We start from the raw sequence: 27,182 nt of genomic DNA, 5'->3' as shown, positions 1-27,182 counted from the left end.
GAATTCTTCTATTAGCGCTTTACTTGACAACTCACCCAATTTGGTAACATTTACCCATTTGGAGTAGTAATCCACATTCAGCAAGTAGTGGCCACCATCAAACTGGAAAAGATCACTGCCTATGATTTGCCAAGGGTAATCTGGAATTTCACTGGGTATGAGAGGTGCACTAACCTGGGACTTCTCATGAGCTTTGCATACGCTACATGAAATGATCTTGTCTTCTATTCTTTGGTTCATGCCAGGCCAAAACACAGCTACTCTTGCACGCTGCTGCGTTTTTGTAATACCCAAATGACTAGCATGCAGCTGATCAAGTACCTCCTGTTGCTTTTCATAAGGGACCACAAGCCGGCTACCATAAAACAGCAAACCATTGCACTCACTGATTTCACCCTGAAATTTCCAGTAAGGTTTAGCCAATGCATGACACAATCGCTTCTGGTTTGGCCAGCCTGTCTTGGTATAGTGCATTACTATTTTCAATGTATCATCACTAGCAGTAGCTTCTTTGTAAGCATCAACAGCAGTTGCATCACGAACTCTGAGCGCACAGATTTGAGGCATAGGATCATCTAAATTCAAGTCTACTTCATGCGTCTTTGCCTTGCAAGACCTTGAGAGGTAATCTGATACAAACATTTGCTTGCCTGGTACATGTACTACTTGGTATTGGTAGTGCTGAATTTGCATGCGCATTCGTTGAAGCCTGGGTGTTAAATCACTGAGGGGTTTCTTGCTAATTTTAACTCAAGGCTGATGATCAGATTCGACAATCACTTCTCGCCCATATACATACTGATGGAAACGTGTAAGCCCGAACTGAATGGCTAGCATTTCTTTTTCCACTTGAGCATACAAACATTGTGTCGAAGTTAGCGATTGTGCTGCAAATTCTATTGGCTGTCCCTTTTGCATGAGTACTGCACCTAAACTATGCGAGCTTGCATCTACATTCACAGTTACATCAACTTTAGGATCATAGAGTGCCAATACTGGTGCGTTTGTGACCAAACTTTTCACCTTTTGAAATGCTTGCTCCTGAGCAGACTCCCAACAAAAATCCACCCCATCTTTAACCAATTGTCGTAAGGGATTTGTGCACTGTGACAAATTTGGACAAAACTTAGCCAGGTACGTCACCAAACCAAGAAATGAACGAATTTCTGACTTATTGCTGGGCGTCTTAGCGTTCTGTATTGCTCGAACTTTGTCTGGAGATGGCCGGATACCATCTTTGGACAAAATATTACCCAAGAATTTCACACTTTGAGCCCTAAACTGACATTTCTTTGCATTTAATTTCAAACCAGCTGCTCGGAATCGAGTGAGAACTTCTTTAAGTCTCTCATCATGCTCTTTTTCTGTAGTGCCATGTATCAATACATCATCAATGTATACTTCCACCCCTGGTATATCCCCTACTATGTCCACCATAGTCCTATGAAAGAACTCCGGTGCGGATGTGAGACCAAATGGCAAACGTAGGTACCTAAAGCGACCAAAAGGTGTCATGAATGTTGTTAGTTTGGAGGACTGTTCATCAATTGGTATTTGGTGAAATCCTGATTGTGCGTCCAAAGTAGTATAAATTATGGAGCCAGATAACCTTGCGTATATGTCACTGATAGTTGGTAAAACATATCTGTCTCTGATAGTCACTGCATTGAGTTGTTGTGGGTCAAGACATATGCGGAGTGATCCATCAGGTTTTAGGACTGGCACTATTTGATTGACCCATTCACTTGGTTCTTTACATTCAGCAATGATTCCCAATGACACCAATCGCTCTAACTCAGATTTCAGTTTGGCTTTGAGTGCATGCGGTACCGACCTTGGTGGGCAAGAATATGGCTCTGCATTTTGTTTGAGTATAATACTATGTGTAATGTTCAACTTACCAAAACCTTCAAAGACATCTGGGAACTGACTGGCTATCCTACACTTACCTTTACTACCTACAGTATCAGAATTTACTGAACCTACCACAGAGACACTGAGAAGGCCCAGTCGTTTTATGGACGGCAATCCAATCAAAGTATGTGCTGTTCGTTCCCCTTTCAGTATGTGAAAGCTAAGAGAATGCTTTTGTCCCTTGTATGATACCTCCATCTCACCCACACCTACAACAGGCAGAACATGTCCCGAGTAGGCAGTCAACCTCGTGCGACTAGGATTAATCACAGAATTTGGGGCAACCCGTTGAAGTTCATTAGATGTGATAACATTTGCCTGAGCACCAGTGTCTATTTTTGCTTTTAACACCTGACCATTCACAACAAGATCTTCCAACCATTCATTAGTGATACTAAAAGCATGAGTAATAATAGCAGAATCAAACCTATCAACATAAATGGTTTTAGTGTCATTGCTAACAGCATCGGCATGTAAGTTTGGTGTATGAATGAAGAAATCCGAGTCTTCACTTTTAGCTGTACCATTCGCGGTTACCTCGGCAGCCTGAGCTCTGCTCTGCTTACACACACGTTCGAAGTGATTAGCTTTGGAGCATTTGTTGCACTTCTTTCCAAAAGCTGGACATGAACGTGGCGGATGAGAACCTCCACAATATTTGCAGTCCCTTATCGTGCGTGTTTGTTTCTGATTACTCTTAGCAGTACCGGTTAATTCAACTGCAGCCACTTTCGTTTCGAGTTGCATTTGTTTCACTATTGCCTCCTTAGCGCGCATCTTAGATATAACAGCATCTAGTGTTACGTCTTCATCAAGCTGTAGCTCGGAACTAAGCGAAGTATCAGACATACCAGAGAGTAGTCGGTCCTTGACCATATCATTTTGTGTCAATCCTGCATCAAATCGACACTTAACTGCCAAAGTGTGAACGCTGCGAATGTACTCTTCAGCCGACTCATCAGCACTCTGCTTACGGTTGTAAAACTGCGTCCTGTAATTGAGAACATTTCTGCGTGGCTGAAAGTAAGCAGTGAAGGCATCCACTACTGCTTTAAATGTTCTGTCCGCTTCATCTCCCGTAAATTGCAGCTGTGCATATACATCCTCACTTTCCGGACCCATTATATAGAGCAAAGAATCGATCTGCACTGCATTAGACTGTTCTGCTAAGCCACCAATGTTCCTAAACCGCTGAAACCTTTTTAACCACTCTGTCCACTGCGTGGAGGCATTAACAAAATCCAAATGTCCAGGAGTGTCAACTTTTATCCTCAACGGCGGGGGGCGTGCAGCATCGGCCTCCGTCATTCCGATATGATACTAGCCACAATCTTCTTTAATATTCCCGTTGAAATAAAGTCAATTCACAGTGCAGATAACAAAAACGGCAATAGCGTGGTTCAAAGTCCTGACACCATGTTATATCGTTTATGTAATAAGATGCATGTAAGTCCAGCTTTATTGGCATCAGATCAGTGACTGAAAAATAATATCAAGATGGCGACTCCCTGGCGGAAACCTAGCCTGGGAAACCAATGATAGATACATAAACAAAACTAACTAATATAACAAGTGGCTCGCTAAGCTTAGCAATGTTCGGGCTAAATTTTGCTGATTGGTTTACCGATCCTAAAAAACTCTGAATGTCGCGTGTTGAGGTCGGCGTATGGAAATTGAGTATGCTTTGAATTCGCTCCTCGCTAGCGTGAATGTCGTCTGAGTCTACTCTATGGCCTAAGAATGTAACGCTAGCTTTCCCAAATTCACACTTACTGCGGTTAAGTGTCATTCCAGCACTTTTGATCTTCTGCAGTACATCGTTTAGTCTCTTGTCGTGTTCACATTTATTCTTCCCATGGACTAATATGTCATCCATGTGGACGATTACGCCTTCCGTGTTTCCCAGTATACGTAACATCTCTCTGTAGAATATTTCTGGAGATGAACACAATCCAAATGGTAGTTTTTTGTACATGAATCTCCCGAAAGGAGTGAGAAAGGTGGTTAGTTCACAGGATGCTGGAGTCAAAGGGATCTGCCAAAAGCCACTATTGGCATCCAGTTTTGAGAATACTTTCCCACTTATTTGTGATAAGCTGTCATCTACCGTGGCCATTGGATACACTTCGCGTTTGACATATCTATTTAATTGAGTTACATCTGAACATATTCTTACTCGACCGTTGCTCTTGGGGATCACTACCATCGGCGAGCACCACTCGGTCGGCCCAGTGACCCTCTCAACCACACCCAGGTTCACCATCCTCTCCAATTCGAGCCTAGTTTTATCCAACAATGGCATTGGGTACTAGTCTAGAAACAGTTATAGCATATGGTACAGCATTGTCAACAAGTTTGATATCGTAAAATGCATCCTTCATTTGGCCCAGGCCCTCAAAAACTGGCAAGAATTTGTCTAACTTCAACTCAGACCTATTCACATCAGTTTCATCTACTGAACATGAAAGCAAAGACAAAGCAGCACAGGCACGTTTACTCAATAGATTGACTCTCTGGTTGTTTACCACAAAAATGTCCTCTTTTACAGAAAAATTTTTATGACACAGGACAGCATTTACAAATCCTAAATATGGTATCTCTGCATTTCCAGGACCTACTAAACGTTTGTCTCTTTTCAACATTGTTACATCAGAGGGTATTTCCTTGGGTGAACAGATAGTGACTGCAGCCCCACTGTCTAGTTTAATTGTAATGTCAACTGGCTTAGTATCTGGTAGCTTAGTGGTTATCTGTGCTGTCCATGGCTTTGAAGATGCCTCGTTTACCTCAATAACGCCTAGAAATAAATCGGTGAGCTCTTCCTGCTCTACCTCTGCTACTGGCTTATGCGCTGTTACGCTTCTGCAGATGCGTTTCAACGCATCTGCATCACGCATTTTCTTACGCTTCAACAGATGCGTCTAATAAAGGCCTGGGAGTTGTCATGACGCAAATACAAGAGGACAACTCCGAGCGTCTAGTAGCAGCAGCTAGCAGGTCGCTGATGTCAGCAGAAGAAGGATATGCTACAATTGAAAAGGAAGCGTTAGGTGTTACATGGGGGTTAGAGAAGTTTTCTAGATATCTACTAGGGCTACAAGACTTTGAAGTACACACGGATCATAAACCATTAGTGTCACTGTTGGGATCTAAACCTATACACAAGCTACCACCCAGGATATTACGATTCAAGCTCAAACTTATGCGGTACAAGTTCCACATAGTATACGTTCCAGGAAAGCAAAACAGCTCAGCAGATGCATTATCAAGGTATCCGTCAGAAAAGCCAACAGTTCGTGAGATGCTTGCAACAGATGAAATAGAAGCATTTGCCAGGTCATATAGTCTCCCAGCTACAGATATTAGGCTGGAAAAGTTTTCAGCAGCTCAAAAGTCAGATGAAGTGCTACAGATCATACGAGAATATGTCGAGAAAGGATGGCCTGCATACTTATCAAACACCGATTCAGTCATAAAGCCGTACTTCGAAAAAAGAGGCCTTATTACACTCCACCCCGCACACGACCTTCTTTTATACCAAGATAGAATCATCATTCCGCAACTAGAAAGAATGGAGATCCTGGAAAGGATTCATGAAGGGCATTTAGGAGTTTCTAAATGTACCCAGAGAGCAAAAAGAGCAGTGTGGTGGCCTTCACTGAACAAAGCTATAGAAGAAATGATTAGCCACTGCTCTGTCTGCAGAAACAGAGCACCCGAAGTGAGAGAACCTTTGAGGCTTCTAGACACCCCAAGACATCCATGGCAAGTATTGGCTTCAGATTTGTTCCATCACAATGGACGAGATTATCTTTTAGTAGTAGATTTGTACTCCAGATATCCGGAAATAACTGCCCTGCAATCCACCACATCAAAGGAAATAGTTAAACACCTCAAAAGCTTTTTTGCTCGACATGGAATACCGGAGTTGCTAATTTCAGACAATGCTGGTCAATATACCTCGGAAGAGTTTCGCGAGTTTACCCACAAATACCAGTTTCGCTCAGTGACTTCATCCCCACGGTACCCAAGAGCTAACGGGGCAGCCGAGAGGATGGTACAGACGATGAAAAACATTCTGGATAAGTCGGCAGACCCATTTCTAGGCTTATTGGCATACAGAACTTCTCCACTGTCCACAGGCTTTTCTCCAGCTGAACTCATGATGAACAGGACACTTAGGTCAACAATACCGTCAGCAAATGTTGAGTTCAACGTAACTAACCATCAACAGCACTACATTAAAAATCAGATGTACAAACAACAAATGAAGCAGAACCATGATGCAAGGCACAGAGTTAAAGAGCTTTCAACATTGGCTCCAGGAGACCAAGTATTTATACGTGACATGCATCGCCAAGGAATTGTACAACAAGGACATCCATGCACCCGCAGCTACACAGTTAATTCTAATGGCAACATTCTAAGACGTAATCGGTCAGCATTAGTGTATACTCCTCCACCTGCTCAGAAAGGTGACCTGCCAGAGGCATCACCAACTCGGTCCCCGTCAGCCATCTCACCCGCACCCAGGCCATCAGATTCTCCAATTAGAAAATCATGTCGTGTAATTCATAAGCCACGCAGACTGATTGAGGAATGTTAGTCATATTAATTATTTTGCATTTTTAGGATTAGATGTCAGGTCAAACTGTGAGAGCTAGCTTGGGAAGGAGATGTTGTATATAATTAAGAGTCATCTTCTCTCACACTGTACATTCGTTTACATTTCATAGTTATCTTACCGTATATGCTTAGCGGTTATCTTATCTTTTATATTTGTGGTTGACGCATGTGCACGGATCGTTTTCCGGCAGTTACTGAGTACACGCGCTTATATTAAATACTCGTACTTGTGTTATCGCAGCATATTCGATATTTACTAATAAAGATATATACAATAGACACACAAATACAACAATTAGCACTAGCTACCTTTAAGTAAACTATCAAATTTAGCCATGAACTTCCAAAAGTAGTCATATTTACTCAAACCAGACGTGTCATCTTTAAAAAGAATCTCGAAAAACTACTTCAGCTGTTCTAAGGTCTCATTGCCTTAGTAATCAGTGAAATGAGCTTTTAAGGGCAACTTCATGCAGTAAAACAAAAAATTTTAATCTTAGGGCCAGTGACTGCAGTAAACCAACTACACAAAATAAACCTGCCAGCGACCTCCTGATTGTCAAAAGTAGCTAGTCAGACCAGAAATTTTGTGTATAAGCTTCTGTGGATAAGGAAAAAAAGTGAATCAAATTTTTTATCGAACATAGTAATTTAGCTAAACCAGGTACAAAAAGCTTTGTAACTGCACTACTATGGAGCATACCTACCACTGGTCAACCCCTAAAAAAAGAATGTTTAGAAATGATGCTGCTACCTATCAAACCAACTAGGTGGATATGTGGCATTATGCATTAGTTAAGAAGCTGCACCAGCTTCCGTTCATAAGCTAGCGGAATGTTTAGGGGTTTGTATTGAACAATGTCATGATTATTGCTTTCAACTTTGACAACATCAGTAACACCTATTGTAGGCATTTAGCAGTTGAATGAGTGTGGACTGATTCTGCAAATGACCGCATAATTTCAGTTTAAGTTACCTGACTCATTTGATGATAGCAACAACAATAGATACTTTACCTCTAGAATATTGATATTAGCAACTTAGGCTTGGAACGCCACTTACGAAGGAGTATGTAACAAAAAGGAAACATTCCATATTTTAGAAATAAATTTCTTTTTTTTGCTTAAAAATAAATTTGCAGGCCATTAATTTTATAGAAGTATGCAAATTATGTTTAATAGTCATATGTTAGTTTGTTGTAGCAAGCATTGATAGTTCATCTTTTTCCTCATTAGAAGCAAATTTTAAAATCACATCTCCGTCATTGATCCAATTTTATCTTATATTTCGACAAATTACCTTGCTATTACATAGAGGGAGAGGTTTTACAAAATGAACGCTGTTATACGCGTGTTATACTACTTGTGAGTATGCTATGTTGTCATAGTGAATAGGGAATTTTTTTATGTTTTTTAAGTATCTTTTATTTTCACTAAAATATTACTAGTAAAATGGAGCAGACTTTTCCTCGAAGTTTTTCTCTATTTATATTTCTGTTGTTATAGTGAATGAATATACTGGCATTCTGCACGTGAGTATGAAAGTTAAGAGGGTAGAAAGCTACATGTCATACACACCACATTTGAGGAGAGTAACCCATTTTAAATCTGTTTTGCTTCTGATTCAGCATTAGGAATTAAGTGTTTGCACCCAAGGCACACACAGGTGTAGCTAACACATGTGGCGTGCTTGGTTTATAAATTTCTCATCAAAATTTGGATGGAAAATTGTGTGGCACATGAGCTTGCCTTACAGCTCTTATTAAAGTAAATTTACCAATATAAGCAAGCTTAGGTTACTAGCTTGAGTTGCTCAAGTTAGCTTATTTGCTAATTCTGTCATTGGCTAGTTAGTCAACTTAGCCAATGGCTACTACATTACCAGCCTGTTTATAAGCTGTTTTTTATAACCCATGCAATGCTGGGCATTCATCTAGTCACTACCTAATATGAAACCTTTGCTCATGAAACTATTGTTTATGCTAAGCCCTTCCTGTACAAATACATTGTACAAATAAATAAATTGTACAAATAAATTGTATCTCAAATGTTCAAGTATTCTAAATAATGCCCACAACCTTGTCATGTTTGGAGGTAACTAGAAATGGTAATAAAATGATGAAGGATTGCTATAATAGTTTCTTTCTCTATGTAGGATCAGTCATGAAAGGGTCACTTAATGAATTACCATTCTTTTATGTAGGAAGTGTGCTTTCATACCGAGCTGTGAGGTTTATTGAGTAAAAAATAGTTGAAAGTTTACACTTCGATGACTATTTTAAATCATGTTTTGGCATTATTTATTGGCATCTTAAACCATAACTGTCACGAACAACTTTTATTGTATTTACTAGGTAAATCAGACACGCTGATTCCGATTTTGTACTCAAAATAAAGATTAGTCCACTAACTTTCAGAGTAATGAAGGCTTTTTTACAGCGTTTTAATATCGGTCTCGAAAACAACACGATCGGCATAACAAGCCCCGCCCATAAATACGTGACGAAACCTAGCTTTTTAGGAACAGAAGTTACGTAGGAATGTTTAGACCGATTTAGAATAATAGAGATGGGTGTTTTAAAATCCATTATCGAAATTCAGTCTTAAAAATAATATCAGTCTTTTCTGAAAGGTAGATAAGCTATTTAGCTAGCTTGTGATAAAACCGCGCTTTTTGAGCTCATTTTTCTCGGCGTTCAGTCCATTTAAACGTCATGTAACGAGCTACGAGCAATTTTAAATAGTTTATATACATTTCTTAAAAGACAGATTATTTTACAGGCTGGATTTAGATAATAATGGGTTTTAAGACACCTATCTCTATTATTCTAAATCGGACTAAACATTCCTAACTTCTGTTCCTGAAAAAGCTAGGTTTCGTCACATATTTATGGGCGGAGCTTGTAATGCCGATTGTGTTGTTTTCGAAACGGATATTGAAACGCTTTAAAAAAGCCTAAATGACTTTGAAGGTTAGTAGACTAATCTTTATTTTGAGTTCAAAATCGGAATCACGCTTGCCTGATTTACTTAATAAATATGATAAAAGTTGTTCGTGACAGTTATGGTTTAAATAGCCTCCCTCAGCAGAGAGCAGAATAGAGCCAACAAATGTTGAGCAAATTTCTGTTTCAGACATACTACTCCTCTAAATTCCATTTTGTACCCAACGATGGGTGTGAAAGAGCTGTGGCCTTTGTTAACCCCAGTAGCCTGCAAAAAGAGTTTTGATGATATCTCAGGCCAGAAAGTAGCTATAGATTTGAGTATTTGGGTTGTTGACTCTCAGTGTGTCAAGCAAATGATGGGCGCTGTTACTCGACCACATTTGAGGTAAGTATTTATTCTTCATTGCTCTGAATGAGTCACTTCTCTTGATACAGTGCGTATATGTTCCTTATCATTATTCATTGAATCCAGACAATGTTGAATTAAATTCATTTTAGACTTCTAAATTAAATCATAATGGGTTAGTATTTTACATGACTGCCAGCAACTGTTATGGAAAAGTAGCTTCATCATATTTTTTATGAATGACTCTGATATAGATTTTCTGATCAGTTGTTTGCAAGTTTGCTTTGTTTGACAGAAATCTTTTCTTCCGAACCTCTGCTCTGCTTCACGCCAATATTCTGCCGGTGTTTGTTATTGATGGCAAAGCCCCAGAGCTGAAATGGCAGGTAATGGCCGAGCGCCAGAATCAAAGGCATGGCAGGCGCATTGAATCAAACTCGGGAAAAACTTCAGCCAGGCGAGCTAATAGAAGTCAATTCAGTTCTGTCATTAAAGAGGTCTGAGATTATATTCTGCTTTGTGATAGACTTGGAGCTGTCCTCACACAACTTTGTTGGTTCTACTTTGTGGCTAATTTGATGTTTTGTCATTTAGCCGTATCATTTGAGCAATATGCAACAACGGTGACATAACTTCAATAACCTCTTTGCAGTGCTGTGAGATGCTAGGCTATTTAGGCGTCCCAATAATTATGGCAGATGGAGAAGCAGAGGCTACGTGTGCTGCCCTCAACAGCCATGGAGTAGGTTGGCATCTCTATTAACTAGAAAAAACTGATGCTGTTCACTTCATGACATTAGTCTGTTGGCTGCTTCCTGCACTGCCCTAAATACCTGACGTATGCTTTAGTTGGTGGATGCAGTGATTACGGATGACGGTGATGCTTTTCTTTATGGCGCTCGAACTGTATATCGCAACTTCACCACTACCAAGGTACGTGTCTATATTTATCAATTTCACCACTACCAAGGTACGTGTCTATATCTATCAACCTCACCACTACCAAGGTACGTGTCTATATCTATCAACTTCACCACTACCAAGGTACGTGTCTATATCTATCAACCTCACCACTACCAAGGTACATGTCTATATCTATCAACTTCACTACTACCAAGGTGCGTGTCTATATCTATCAACATCACCACTACCAAGGTACGTGTCTATATCTATCAACTTCACCACTACCAAGGTACGTGTCTATATCTATCAACCTCACCACTACCAAGGTACGTGTCTATATCTATCAACCTCACTACTATCAAGGTACATGTCTATATCTATCAACTTCACTACTACCAAGGTGCGTGTCTATATCTATCAACATCACCACTACCAAGGTACGTGTCTATATCTATCAACCTCACCACTACCAAGGTATGTGTCTATATCTATCAACTTCACCACTACCAAGGTACGTGTCTATATCTATCAACATCACCACTACCAAGGTATGTGTCTATATCTATCAACCTCACCACTACCAAGGTATGTGTCTATATCTATCAACATCACCACTACCAAGGTATGTGTCTATATCTATCAACCTCACCACTACCAAGGTACGTGTCTATATCTATCAACATCACCACTACCAAGGTATGTGTCTATATCTATCAACTTCACCACTACCAAGGTACGTGTCTATATCTATCAACCTCACCACTACCAAGGTATGTGTCTATATCTATCAACTTCACCACTACCAAGGTACGTGTCTATATCTATCAACATCACCACTACCAAGGTACGTGTCTATATCTATCAACATCACCACTACCAAGGTACGTGTCTATATCTATCAACCTCACCACTACCAAGGTATGTGTCTATATCTATCAACTTCACCACTACCAAGGTACGTGTCTATATCTATCAACCTCACTACTATCAAGGTACATGTCTATATCTATCAACTTCACTACTACCAAGGTACGTGTCTATATCTATCAACCTCACCACTACCAAGGTATGTGTCTATATCTATCAACTTCACCACTACCAAGGTACGTGTCTATATCTATCAACATCACCACTACCAAGGTACGTGTCTATATCTATCAACATCACCACTACCAAGGTATGTGTCTATATCTATCAACTTCACCACTACCAAGGTACGTGTCTATATCTATCAACCTCACCACTACCAAGGTATGTGTCTATATCTATCAACCTCACCACTACCAAGGTACGTGTCTATATCTATCAACATCACCACTACCAAGGTGCGTGTCTATATCTATCAACTTCACCACTACCAAGGTACGTGTCTATATCTATCAACCTCACCACTACCAAGGTACATGTCTATATCTATCAACTTCACTACTACCAAGGTACGTGTCTATATCTATCAACTTCACCACTACCAAGGTACGTGTCTATATCTATCAACATCACCACTACCAAGGTACGTGTCTATATCTATCAACCTCACCACTACCAAGGTACGTGTCTATATCTATCAACATCACCACTACCAAGGTACATGTCTATATCTATCAACCTCACCACTACCAAGGTACGTGTCTATATCTATCAACTTCACCACTACCAAGGTACGTGTCTATATCTATCAACATCACCACTACCAAGGTACGTGTCTATATCTATCAACCTCACCACTACCAAGGTACGTGTCTATATCTATCAACATCACCACTACCAAGGTGCGTGTCTATATCTATCAACTTCACCACTACCAAGGTACGTGTCTATATCTATCAACCTCACCACTACCAAGGTACATGTCTATATCTATCAACTTCACTACTACCAAGGTACGTGTCTATATCTATCAACCTCACCACTACCAAGGTACGTGTCTATATCTATCAACCTCACCACTACCAAGGTACATGTCTATATCTATCAACATCACCACTACCAAGGTACGTGTCTATATCTATCAACCTCACCACTACCAAGGTACATGTCTATATCTATCAACTTCACTACTACCAAGGTACGTGTCTATATCTATCAACCTCACCACTACCAAGGTACGTGTCTATATCTATCAACCTCACCACTACCAAGGTACATGTCTATATCTATCAACATCACCACTACCAAGGTACGTGTCTATATCTATCAACCTCACCACTACCAAGGTACATGTCTATATCTATCAACCTCACCACTACCAAGGTACATGTCTATATCTATCAACTTCACTACTACCAAGGTACGTGTCTATATCTATCAACTTCACCACTACCAAGGTACGTGTCTATATCTATCAACTTCACCACTACCAAGGTACGTGTCTATATCTATCAACTTCACCACTACCAAGGTACATGTCTATATCTATCAACTTCACTACTACCAAGGTACGTGTCTATATCTATCAACATCACCACTACCAAGGTACGTGTCTATATCTATCAACCTCACCACTACCAAGGTACGTGTCTATATCTATCAACATCACCACTACCAAGGTACGTGTCTATATCTATCAACTTCACCACTACCAAGGTACGTGTCTATATCTATCAACTTCACCACTACCAAGGTACATGTCTATATCTATCAACTTCACTACTACCAAGGTGCGTGTCTATATCTATCAACCTCACCACTACCAAGGTACATGTCTATATCTATCAACCTCACCACTACCAAGGTACGTGTCTATATCTATCAACTTCACCACTACCAAGGTGCGTGTCTATATCTATCAACATCACCACTACCAAGGTACGTGTCTATATCTATCAACATCACCACTACCAAGGTACGTGTCTATATCTATCAACCTCACCACTACCAAGGTACATGTCTATATCTATCAACTTCACCACTACCAAGGTACGTGTCTATATCTATCAACATCACCACTACCAAGGTACATGTCTATATCTATCAACCTCACCACTACCAAGGTACGTGTCTATATCTATCAACTTCACCACTACCAAGGTGCGTGTCTATATCTATCAACATCACCACTACCAAGGTACGTGTCTATATCTATCAACATCACCACTACCAAGGTACGTGTCTATATCTATCAACCTCACCACTACCAAGGTACATGTCTATATCTATCAACTTCACCACTACCAAGGTACGTGTCTATATCTATCAACTTCACCACTACCAAGGTATGTGTCTATATCTATCAACATCACCACTACCAAGGTACGTGTCTATATCTATCAACCTCACCACTACCAAGGTATGTGTCTATATCTATCAACTTCACCACTACCAAGGTACGTGTCTATATCTATCAACATCACCACTACCAAGGTACATGTCTATATCTATCAACCTCACCACTACCAAGGTACGTGTCTATATCTATCAACTTCACCACTACCAAGGTGCGTGTCTATATCTATCAACATCACCACTACCAAGGTACGTGTCTATATCTATCAACATCACCACTACCAAGGTACGTGTCTATATCTATCAACCTCACCACTACCAAGGTACATGTCTATATCTATCAACTTCACCACTACCAAGGTACGTGTCTATATCTATCAACTTCACCACTACCAAGGTATGTGTCTATATCTATCAACATCACCACTACCAAGGTACGTGTCTATATCTATCAACCTCACCACTACCAAGGTATGTGTCTATATCTATCAACATCACCACTACCAAGGTACGTGTCTATATCTATCAACCTCACCACTACCAAGGTACGTGTCTATATCTATCAACATCACCACTACCAAGGTACGTGTCTATATCTATCAACTTCACCACTACCAAGGTATGTGTCTATATCTATCAACCTCACCACTACCAAGGTACGTGTCTATATCTATCAACTTCACCACTACCAAGGTACGTGTCTATATCTATCAACTTCACCACTACCAAGGTACGTGTCTATATCTATCAACCTCACCACTACCAAGGTACGTGTCTATATCTATCAACCTCACCACTACCAAGGTACATGTCTATATCTATCAACTTCACCGCTACCAAGGTACGTGTCTATATTTATCAACATCACCACTACCAAGGTATGTGTCTATATCTATCAACCTCACCACTACCAAGGTACGTGTCTATATCTATCAACCTCACCACTACCAAGGTATGTGTCTATATCTATCAACCTCACCACTACCAAGGTACGTGTCTATATCTATCAACTTCACCACTACCAAGGTACATGTCTATATCTATCAACCTCACCACTACCTAGGTACGTGTCTATATCTATCAACTTCACCACTACCAAGGTACATGTCTATATCTATCAACCTCACCACTACCAAGGTACGTGTCTATATCTATCAACCTCACCACTACCAAGGTACGTGTCTATATCTATCAACTTCACCACTACCAAGGTACATGTCTATATCTATCAACCTCACCACTACCAAGGTACATGTCTATATCTATCAACCTCACCACTACCAAGGTACGTGTCTATATCTATCAACCTCACCACTACCAAGGTACGTGTCTATATCTATCAACTTCACCACTACCAAGGTATGTGTCTATATCTATCAACCTCACCACTACCAAGGTACATGTCTATATCTATCAACCTCACCACTACCAAGGTACGTGTCTATATCTATCAACCTCACCACTACCAAGGTACGTGTCTATATCTATCAACTTCACCACTACCAAGGTACATGTCTATATCTATCAACCTCACCACTACCAAGGTACATGTCTATATCTATCAACCTCACCACTACCAAGGTACATGTCTATATCTATCAACCTCACCACTACCAAGGTACGTGTCTATATCTATCAACCTCACCACTACCAAGGTACGTGTCTATATCTATCAACTTCACCACTACCAAGGTACATGTCTATATCTATCAACCTCACCACTACCAAGGTACATGTCTATATCTATCAACCTCACCACTACCAAGGTACGTGTCTATATCTATCAACTTCACCACTACCAAGGTATGTGTCTATATCTATCAACCTCACCACTACCAAGGTACGTGTCTATATCTATCAACTTCACCACTACCAAGGTACGTGTCTATATCTATCAACTTCACCACTACCAAGGTACGTGTCTATATCTATCAACCTCACCACTACCAAGGTACGTGTCTATATCTATCAACTTCACCACTACCAAGGTACATGTCTATATCTATCAACCTCACCACTACCAAGGTACATGTCTATATCTATCAACCTCACCACTACCAAGGTACATGTCTATATCTATCAACCTCACCACTACCAAGGTACGTGTCTATATCTATCAACCTCACCACTACCAAGGTACGTGTCTATATCTATCAACTTCACCACTACCAAGGTACATGTCTATATCTATCAACCTCACCACTACCAAGGTACATGTCTATATCTATCAACATCACCACTACCAAGGTACGTGTCTATATCTATCAACCTCACCACTACCAAGGTACGTGTCTATATCTATCAACTTCACCACTACCAAGGTATGTGTCTATATCTATCAACCTCACCACTACCAAGGTACATGTCTATATCTATCAACTTCACCGCTACCAAGGTACGTGTCTATATTTATCAACATCACCACTACCAAGGTATGTGTCTATATCTATCAACCTCACCACTACCAAGGTACGTGTCTATATCTATCAACCTCACCACTACCAAGGTATGTGTCTATATCTATCAACCTCACCACTACCAAGGTACGTGTCTATATCTATCAACTTCACCACTACCAAGGTACATGTCTATATCTATCAACCTCACCACTACCAAGGTACATGTCTATATCTATCAACCTCACCACTACCAAGGTACGTGTCTATATCTATCAACCTCACCACTACCAAGGTACGTGTCTATATCTATCAACCTCACCACTACCAAGGTACGTGTCTATATCTATCAACTTCACCACTACCAAGGTACATGTCTATATCTATCAACCTCACCACTACCAAGGTACGTGTCTATATCTATCAACCTCACCACTACCAAGGTACATGTCTATATCTATCAACATCACCACTACCAAGGTACATGTCTATATCTATCAACCTCACCACTACCAAGGTACATGTCTATATCTATCAACTTCACCACTACCAAGGTACGTGTCTATATCTATCAACATCACCACTACCAAGTTACGTGTCTATATCTATCAACCTCACCACTACCAAGGTACGTGTCTATATCTATCAACATCACCACTACCAAGTTACATGTCTATATCTATCAACTTCACCACCACCAAGGTGCGTGTCTATATCTATCAACATCACCACTACCAAGGTACGTGTCTATATCTATCAACATCACCACTACAAAGGTACGTGTCTATATCTATCAACATCACTACTACCTAGGTACATGTCTATATCTATCAACATCACCACTACCAAGTTACGTGTCTATATCTATCAACATCACCACTACCAAGGTACATGTCTATATCTATCAACCTCACCACTACCAAGGTACATGTCTATATCTATCAACTTCACCACTACCAAGGTACGTGTCTATATCTATCAACCTCACCACTACCAAGGTACGTGTCTATATCTATCAACCTCACTACTATCAAGGTACATGTCTATATCTATCAACTTCACTACTACCAAGGTGCGTGTCTATATCTATCAACATCACCACTACCAAGGTACGTGTCTATATCTATCAACCTCACCACTACCAAGGTATGTGTCTATATCTATCAACTTCACCACTACCAAGGTACGTGTCTATATCTATCAACATCACCACTACCAAGGTATGTGTCTATATCTATCAACCTCACCACTACCAAGGTATGTGTCTATATCTATCAACATCACCACTACCAAGGTATGTGTCTATATCTATCAACCTCACCACTACCAAGGTACGTGTCTATATCTATCAACATCACCACTACCAAGGTATGTGTCTATATCTATCAACTTCACCACTACCAAGGTACGTGTCTATATCTATCAACCTCACCACTACCAAGGTATGTGTCTATATCTTTCAACTTCACCACTACCAAGGTACGTGTCTATATCTATCAACATCACCACTACCAAGGTACGTGTCTATATCTATCAACATCACCACTACCAAGGTACGTGTCTATATCTATCAACCTCACCACTACCAAGGTATGTGTCTATATCTATCAACTTCACCACTACCAAGGTACGTGTCTATATCTATCAACCTCACTACTATCAAGGTACATGTCTATATCTATCAACTTCACTACTACCAAGGTACGTGTCTATATCTATCAACCTCACCACTACCAAGGTATGTGTCTATATCTATCAACTTCACCACTACCAAGGTACGTGTCTATATCTATCAACATCACCACTACCAAGGTACGTGTCTATATCTATCAACATCACCACTACCAAGGTATGTGTCTATATCTATCAACTTCACCACTACCAAGGTACGTGTCTATATCTATCAACCTCACCACTACCAAGGTATGTGTCTATATCTATCAACCTCACCACTACCAAGGTACGTGTCTATATCTATCAACATCACCACTACCAAGGTGCGTGTCTATATCTATCAACTTCACCACTACCAAGGTACGTGTCTATATCTATCAACCTCACCACTACCAAGGTACATGTCTATATCTATCAACTTCACTACTACCAAGGTACGTGTCTATATCTATCAACTTCACCACTACCAAGGTACGTGTCTATATCTATCAACATCACCACTACCAAGGTACGTGTCTATATCTATCAACCTCACCACTACCAAGGTACGTGTCTATATCTATCAACATCACCACTACCAAGGTACATGTCTATATCTATCAACCTCACCACTACCAAGGTACGTGTCTATATCTATCAACTTCACCACTACCAAGGTACGTGTCTATATCTATCAACATCACCACTACCAAGGTACGTGTCTATATCTATCAACCTCACCACTACCAAGGTACGTGTCTATATCTATCAACATCACCACTACCAAGGTGCGTGTCTATATCTATCAACTTCACCACTACCAAGGTACGTGTCTATATCTATCAACCTCACCACTACCAAGGTACATGTCTATATCTATCAACTTCACTACTACCAAGGTACGTGTCTATATCTATCAACCTCACCACTACCAAGGTACGTGTCTATATCTATCAACCTCACCACTACCAAGGTACATGTCTATATCTATCAACATCACCACTACCAAGGTACGTGTCTATATCTATCAACCTCACCACTACCAAGGTACATGTCTATATCTATCAACTTCACTACTACCAAGGTACGTGTCTATATCTATCAACCTCACCACTACCAAGGTACGTGTCTATATCTATCAACCTCACCACTACCAAGGTACATGTCTATATCTATCAACATCACCACTACCAAGGTACGTGTCTATATCTATCAACCTCACCACTACCAAGGTACATGTCTATATCTATCAACCTCACCACTACCAAGGTACATGTCTATATCTATCAACTTCACTACTACCAAGGTACGTGTCTATATCTATCAACTTCACCACTACCAAGGTACGTGTCTATATCTATCAACTTCACCACTACCAAGGTACGTGTCTATATCTATCAACTTCACCACTACCAAGGTACATGTCTATATCTATCAACTTCACTACTACCAAGGTACGTGTCTATATCTATCAACATCACCACTACCAAGGTACGTGTCTATATCTATCAACCTCACCACTACCAAGGTACGTGTCTATATCTATCAACATCACCACTACCAAGGTACGTGTCTATATCTATCAACTTCACCACTACCAAGGTACGTGTCTATATCTATCAACTTCACCACTACCAAGGTACATGTCTATATCTATCAACTTCACTACTACCAAGGTGCGTGTCTATATCTATCAACCTCACCACTACCAAGGTACATGTCTATATCTATCAACCTCACCACTACCAAGGTACGTGTCTATATCTATCAACTTCACCACTACCAAGGTGCGTGTCTATATCTATCAACATCACCACTACCAAGGTACGTGTCTATATCTATCAACATCACCACTACCAAGGTACGTGTCTATATCTATCAACCTCACCACTACCAAGGTACATGTCTATATCTATCAACTTCACCACTACCAAGGTACGTGTCTATATCTATCAACATCACCACTACCAAGGTACATGTCTATATCTATCAACCTCACCACTACCAAGGTACGTGTCTATATCTATCAACTTCACCACTACCAAGGTGCGTGTCTATATCTATCAACATCACCACTACCAAGGTACGTGTCTATATCTATCAACATCACCACTACCAAGGTACGTGTCTATATCTATCAACCTCACCACTACCAAGGTACATGTCTATATCTATCAACTTCACCACTACCAAGGTACGTGTCTATATCTATCAACTTCACCACTACCAAGGTATGTGTCTATATCTATCAACATCACCACTACCAAGGTACGTGTCTATATCTATCAACCTCACCACTACCAAGGTATGTGTCTATATCTATCAACTTCACCACTACCAAGGTACGTGTCTATATCTATCAACATCACCACTACCAAGGTACATGTCTATATCTATCAACCTCACCACTACCAAGGTACGTGTCTATATCTATCAACTTCACCACTACCAAGGTGCGTGTCTATATCTATCAACATCACCACTACCAAGGTACGTGTCTATATCTATCAACATCACCACTACCAAGGTACGTGTCTATATCTATCAACCTCACCACTACCAAGGTACATGTCTATATCTATCAACTTCACCACTACCAAGGTACGTGTCTATATCTATCAACTTCACCACTACCAAGGTATGTGTCTATATCTATCAACATCACCACTACCAAGGTACGTGTCTATATCTATCAACCTCACCACTACCAAGGTATGTGTCTATATCTATCAACATCACCACTACCAAGGTACGTGTCTATATCTATCAACCTCACCACTACCAAGGTACGTGTCTATATCTATCAACATCACCACTACCAAGGTACGTGTCTATATCTATCAACTTCACCACTACCAAGGTATGTGTCTATATCTATCAACCTCACCACTACCAAGGTACGTGTCTATATCTATCAACTTCACCACTACCAAGGTACGTGTCTATATCTATCAACTTCACCACTACCAAGGTACGTGTCTATATCTATCAACCTCACCACTACCAAGGTACGTGTCTATATCTATCAACCTCACCACTACCAAGGTACATGTCTATATCTATCAACTTCACCGCTACCAAGGTACGTGTCTATATTTATCAACATCACCACTACCAAGGTATGTGTCTATATCTATCAACCTCACCACTACCAAGGTACGTGTCTATATCTATCAACCTCACCACTACCAAGGTATGTGTCTATATCTATCAACCTCACCACTACCAAGGTACGTGTCTATATCTATCAACTTCACCACTACCAAGGTACATGTCTATATCTATCAACCTCACCACTACCTAGGTACGTGTCTATATCTATCAACTTCACCACTACCAAGGTACATGTCTATATCTATCAACCTCACCACTACCAAGGTACGTGTCTATATCTATCAACCTCACCACTACCAAGGTACGTGTCTATATCTATCAACTTCACCACTACCAAGGTACATGTCTATATCTATCAACCTCACCACTACCAAGGTACATGTCTATATCTATCAACCTCACCACTACCAAGGTACGTGTCTATATCTATCAACCTCACCACTACCAAGGTACGTGTCTATATCTATCAACTTCACCACTACCAAGGTATGTGTCTATATCTATCAACCTCACCACTACCAAGGTACATGTCTATATCTATCAACCTCACCACTACCAAGGTACGTGTCTATATCTATCAACCTCACCACTACCAAGGTACGTGTCTATATCTATCAACTTCACCACTACCAAGGTACATGTCTATATCTATCAACCTCACCACTACCAAGGTACATGTCTATATCTATCAACCTCACCACTACCAAGGTACATGTCTATATCTATCAACCTCACCACTACCAAGGTACGTGTCTATATCTATCAACCTCACCACTACCAAGGTACGTGTCTATATCTATCAACTTCACCACTACCAAGGTACATGTCTATATCTATCAACCTCACCACTACCAAGGTACATGTCTATATCTATCAACCTCACCACTACCAAGGTACATGTCTATATCTATCAACCTCACCACTACCAAGGTACATGTCTATATCTATCAACCTCACCACTACCAAGGTACATGTCTATATCTATCAACCTCACCACTACCAAGGTACGTGTCTATATCTATCAACCTCACCACTACCAAGGTACGTGTCTATATCTATCAACTTCACCACTACCAAGGTACATGTCTATATCTATCAACCTCACCACTACCAAGGTACATGTCTATATCTATCAACATCACCACTACCAAGGTACGTGTCTATATCTATCAACCTCACCACTACCAAGGTACGTGTCTATATCTATCAACTTCACCACTACCAAGGTATGTGTCTATATCTATCAACCTCACCACTACCAAGGTACATGTCTATATCTATCAACTTCACCGCTACCAAGGTACGTGTCTATATTTATCAACATCACCACTACCAAGGTATGTGTCTATATCTATCAACCTCACCACTACCAAGGTACGTGTCTATATCTATCAACCTCACCACTACCAAGGTATGTGTCTATATCTATCAACCTCACCACTACCAAGGTACGTGTCTATATCTATCAACTTCACCACTACCAAGGTACATGTCTATATCTATCAACCTCACCACTACCAAGGTACATGTCTATATCTATCAACCTCACCACTACCAAGGTACGTGTCTATATCTATCAACCTCACCACTACCAAGGTACGTGTCTATATCTATCAACCTCACCACTACCAAGGTACGTGTCTATATCTATCAACTTCACCACTACCAAGGTACATGTCTATATCTATCAACCTCACCACTACCAAGGTACGTGTCTATATCTATCAACCTCACCACTACCAAGGTACATGTCTATATCTATCAACATCACCACTACCAAGGTACATGTCTATATCTATCAACCTCACCACTACCAAGGTACATGTCTATATCTATCAACTTCACCACTACCAAGGTACGTGTCTATATCTATCAACATCACCACTACCAAGTTACGTGTCTATATCTATCAACCTCACCACTACCAAGGTACGTGTCTATATCTATCAACATCACCACTACCAAGTTACATGTCTATATCTATCAACTTCACCACCACCAAGGTGCGTGTCTATATCTATCAACATCACCACTACCAAGGTACGTGTCTATATCTATCAACATCACCACTACAAAGGTACGTGTCTATATCTATCAACATCACTACTACCTAGGTACATGTCTATATCTATCAACATCACCACTACCAAGTTACGTGTCTATATCTATCAACATCACCACTACCAAGGTACATGTCTATATCTATCAACCTCACCACTACCAAGGTACGTGTCTATATCTATCAACCTCACCACTACCAAGGTACGTGTCTATATCTATCAACTTCACCACTACCAAGGTACGTGTCTATATCTATCAACCTCACCACTACCAAGGTACGTGTCTATATCTATCAACTTCACCACTACCAAGGTACGTGTCTATATCTATCAACTTCACCACTACCAAGGTACGTGTCTATATCTATCAACCTCACCACTACCAAGGTACGTGTCTATATCTATCAACCTCACCACTACCAAGGTACGTGTCTATATCTATCAACTTCACCACTACCAAGGTACGTGTCTATATCTATCAACCTCACCACTACCAAGGTACGTGTCTATATCTATCAACTTCACCACTACCAAGGTACGTGTCTATATCTATCAACATCACCACTACCAAGGTACATGTCTATATCTATCAACCTCACCACTACCAAGGTACGTGTCTATATCTATCAACCTCACCACTACCAAGGTACGTGTCTATATCTATCAACCTCACCACTACCAAGGTACGTGTCTATATCTATCAACTTCACCACTACCAAGGTACATGTCTATATCTATCAACATCACCACTACCAAGGTACGTGTCTATATCTATCAACTTCACCACTACCAAGGTACGTGTCTATATCTATCAACTTCACCACTACCAAGGTACATGTCTATATCTATCAACTTCACCACTACCAAGGTACGTGTCTATATCTATCAACTTCACCACTACCAAGGTACCAGGCTTGGGGCCACTAGTGAGTTTTGAGCGCACTGCACTATTTGCTGGCTAGACGACAGTAAGGTGCACTAGGCACTGCACTAGCAGAAATTCTTGTGCACTAGGCACTGCACTAGCACTAGTGCATCGAAAAGTGAAGTAAAAAATGCACTAGGCACTGCAATAGAAAAAATTGTTGTGCGCTAGACATTGCACTAGCACTAGTGCAGTGTAAAATCATAAATGCACTAGGCACTTCACTATTAAACTTCACTAGGCACTAGACCAATGAGCTTTTTTGCTATAGCAGCTGCAAGAATTGCTTGCTAATCAACAGATATCTACTGCTATTCACTGCAATAGTACAATTATAGCCGTGCAAAGGATGTCAGCCATGTATTTGTCAAATAAACTAGCCTCACCTAAAATTTCAAACAAACCATAGACCTACAATAATGCTCAATATTAAATAGTGCAGATGACAACAGATACCAAATAGTGCAATGTATTACATTTACAATAACTAAATATACCAAGCAAGCATGGAATGGAAGAATTCACTTCTTATTACATAAATGTACTATGTACAACAAGAAAATCTACCCTTGGATAAACCAGTATCATGTAAACAGTAAGTCATATTGATGGCAAGATTGATAAGCATTATTGTTCAGAGAAGATGTTTATTAGACCGAAGGAACATTAGCCTTTTAAAGTTGGCGTCAGTCAATTTAGGTCTAGTTTAGACTAGTGCATACTATGTCGCACTAGGCACTGCACTTGCACTAGTGCATTTATGAAAGAGTTTCCAATCCGCACTAGGCACTGCACTAGTACATAGCATGTCACACTAAGCACTGCACTTGCACTAGTGCACCCAGGGACTCATGTCAAATTTGCACTAGCATTGTACTAGACATTTCTATTTTTAAATTGCACTGCACTGCTAGTGGCCCCAAGCCTGCAAGGTACGTGTCTATATCTATCAACTTCACCACTACAAAGGTACGTGTCTATATTTATCAATTTCACCACTACAAAGGTACGTGTCTATATCTATTAACTTCACCATTACAAAGGTACGTGTCTATATTTATCAATTTCACCACTACAAAGGTACGTGTCTATATTTATCAATTTCACCACTACCAAGGTACATGTCTATGTCTATCAACAATTTTGTAAACTTGATGTTAGTTTTGATATTTATGCTTCTCACTCGCATGGAGCTAAGATTATATGCAGACTTTTCAAATGTAGCCTACCTAAAGCATGTTGATTTTTATTCTTTTCTGGCTAAATTACTTTTATATGTCATTTCACTGATTTCATGAGTTTATAAAATGTCAAGAAAAAGGGCTATTCAGTATTCTATGCTAGTGTAGCGTGTGCAGACTGATGGTGTATGCCATGCAAGAGCAGAAGTTTGCCACGTTGTAAACCTTTCATGAGATTTAATTGAAAGTAATATATTGGTAGAGCAAAATGTGGTAACCTCTATGGACTGGTATAGGAGCTATTGCTCATTCTCTACATTTTGCAGGCCTAAAAGTTTACCATAGCTCAAAGCCGTTGATTGAGCAAAGATTTTAGTCAAAAGTACTCAAAAACACTAATTAATCTTGGAGTTGTGTTCACAATGATACTCAGTGTTATGGTAGAGTTTTGAGCATTTCTTCCATTCTGCATCTGCTATAGAACTTAATGCAATGTTTGTTCATCACAGACACCTAGTGTAGAGAGCTATACTGTCCTAGACATTGAGAAAGAAGTGAAGCTCACTAGAAGTCATCTGATTGCCCTGTCCATACTCATCGGTTGTGACTATTGTCCCAAGGGAGTTCCTGGTGTGGGCAAAACTCTAGCAATCAAGTTCTGTACAGAAGTATCTGGTGACGACATTCTCAAAAAGTATGAAAATATGCCTTAGTTTTTTAATCTAGTTTTAGAGAAGCGTGTATTTTGTGCACTTGTTAGAGATTACGCTGATTATTTTACCGATGCGGCCACGCGTTACGATGCCCCTGTTAGGAAATATTTTTCCCAAGGTTCGATTACTATATCTTGGGTCAAGGCTAGTTATTCTCGGGCGGACAATTATATTGTCTCCGTATCGTCGTATCCAAAGTTTGGGTGGATAGCTTCTGGTGGAACAGTAATCTTTTTTATACACACACTTCTATGCAAGAATTATTGTTATTAATTCTACATATTCAGGACTTTTATTTTGTTTTCTCAGTTCGTATTAATTGTATCATTACCGAATCATCTTTTATTGTAATCGTAGCAAAACCGACTTAATTTAGTTATTACTTACTAAGTATTTGACCTGAAACATCTAAGTATTTGACCAGAGTCGAAACATTATTCTCATGATGATATGAAGTTTAAAAGTTGTTTGACAAAGTTTGAAAACCTTGACAGTTGTTTTTATTTTCTCTTAATTTATTTCAACTACAGAAAACACTTTTCTTATGATATGTAGTTTAAAAGTTAGAATGGCAAATTTTGTTATATGTTAAATACAAATCAATTTTTTGACCAAAGACTTTTTTTACCCGGGCAACACCGGGTAGCACAGCCTGTCTTATGTATTTGGAAGCCATACATGATATGAAAAGTGCCGCGCTAGTTTTGGAAAAAATTTTCTTATTCATTGTTAGCACTGTTTGTTAGAAGATGAAGTGTACAATGCAAAAGTAAAACGAATGCTGCCCTAAAACAATGTAGACGGTTTTCACAATAACGATGTCATGAGTACGAGATATACATGGTAGCATCTGAACAACGCTTGTCCTGAGAAAGGGCAAATTTAGTTATATGTTTACTTTTCTACCATGTGAGTCTTTGGTAAAGATTTTGACTACTAAACGGGCTAGTAGCCGAGAGTCGGGTGCTCTCAGACTATGAGGAATTGTCAATGCTTTAGGCTTGAGCAATGGGCAACTCGAGGCCTATCAGGAACAGAGACCTCTGCAGAAACGCTCATTGCCACGAAGATATGTAATATGACTGCTAACAACTTCTCACAGGTAACATTTGAGATCTATTTTCTTTTTATGGGGTATTTTAGTCATTTATAAGGGGCAATGTGAAGTGAGATGTAAGTATG

At 40.0% G+C, this 27,182-nt stretch overlaps 1 protein-coding gene across 1 annotated transcript in view; it reads left to right on the top strand.

Annotated features, from left to right (window-relative positions):
- Positions 1-9,711: 9,711 nt before the first annotated feature.
- The window catches only part of LOC137393916 (uncharacterized), a 32,596-nt gene continuing 15,125 nt past the window's right edge, over positions 9,712-27,182 (top strand). Inside the window, exons 1-6 of the mRNA XM_068080630.1 lie at positions 9,712-9,872; positions 10,129-10,330; positions 10,486-10,575; positions 10,683-10,766; positions 25,797-25,981; positions 27,000-27,102. Coding sequence (XP_067936731.1) covers positions 9,712-9,872; positions 10,129-10,330; positions 10,486-10,575; positions 10,683-10,766; positions 25,797-25,981; positions 27,000-27,102 — 825 coding nt within the window. The remainder of the gene's footprint in view (positions 9,873-10,128; positions 10,331-10,485; positions 10,576-10,682; positions 10,767-25,796; positions 25,982-26,999; positions 27,103-27,182) is intronic.

The sequence above is a fragment of the Watersipora subatra genome, chromosome 4 (genome assembly GCF_963576615.1).
Source record: "Watersipora subatra chromosome 4, tzWatSuba1.1, whole genome shotgun sequence".
NCBI lineage: Eukaryota > Metazoa > Bryozoa > Gymnolaemata > Cheilostomatida > Watersiporidae > Watersipora > Watersipora subatra.
Note: the sequence above shows the minus strand (reverse complement) of the source record. Positions and strands in the feature narration are given on the sequence as shown.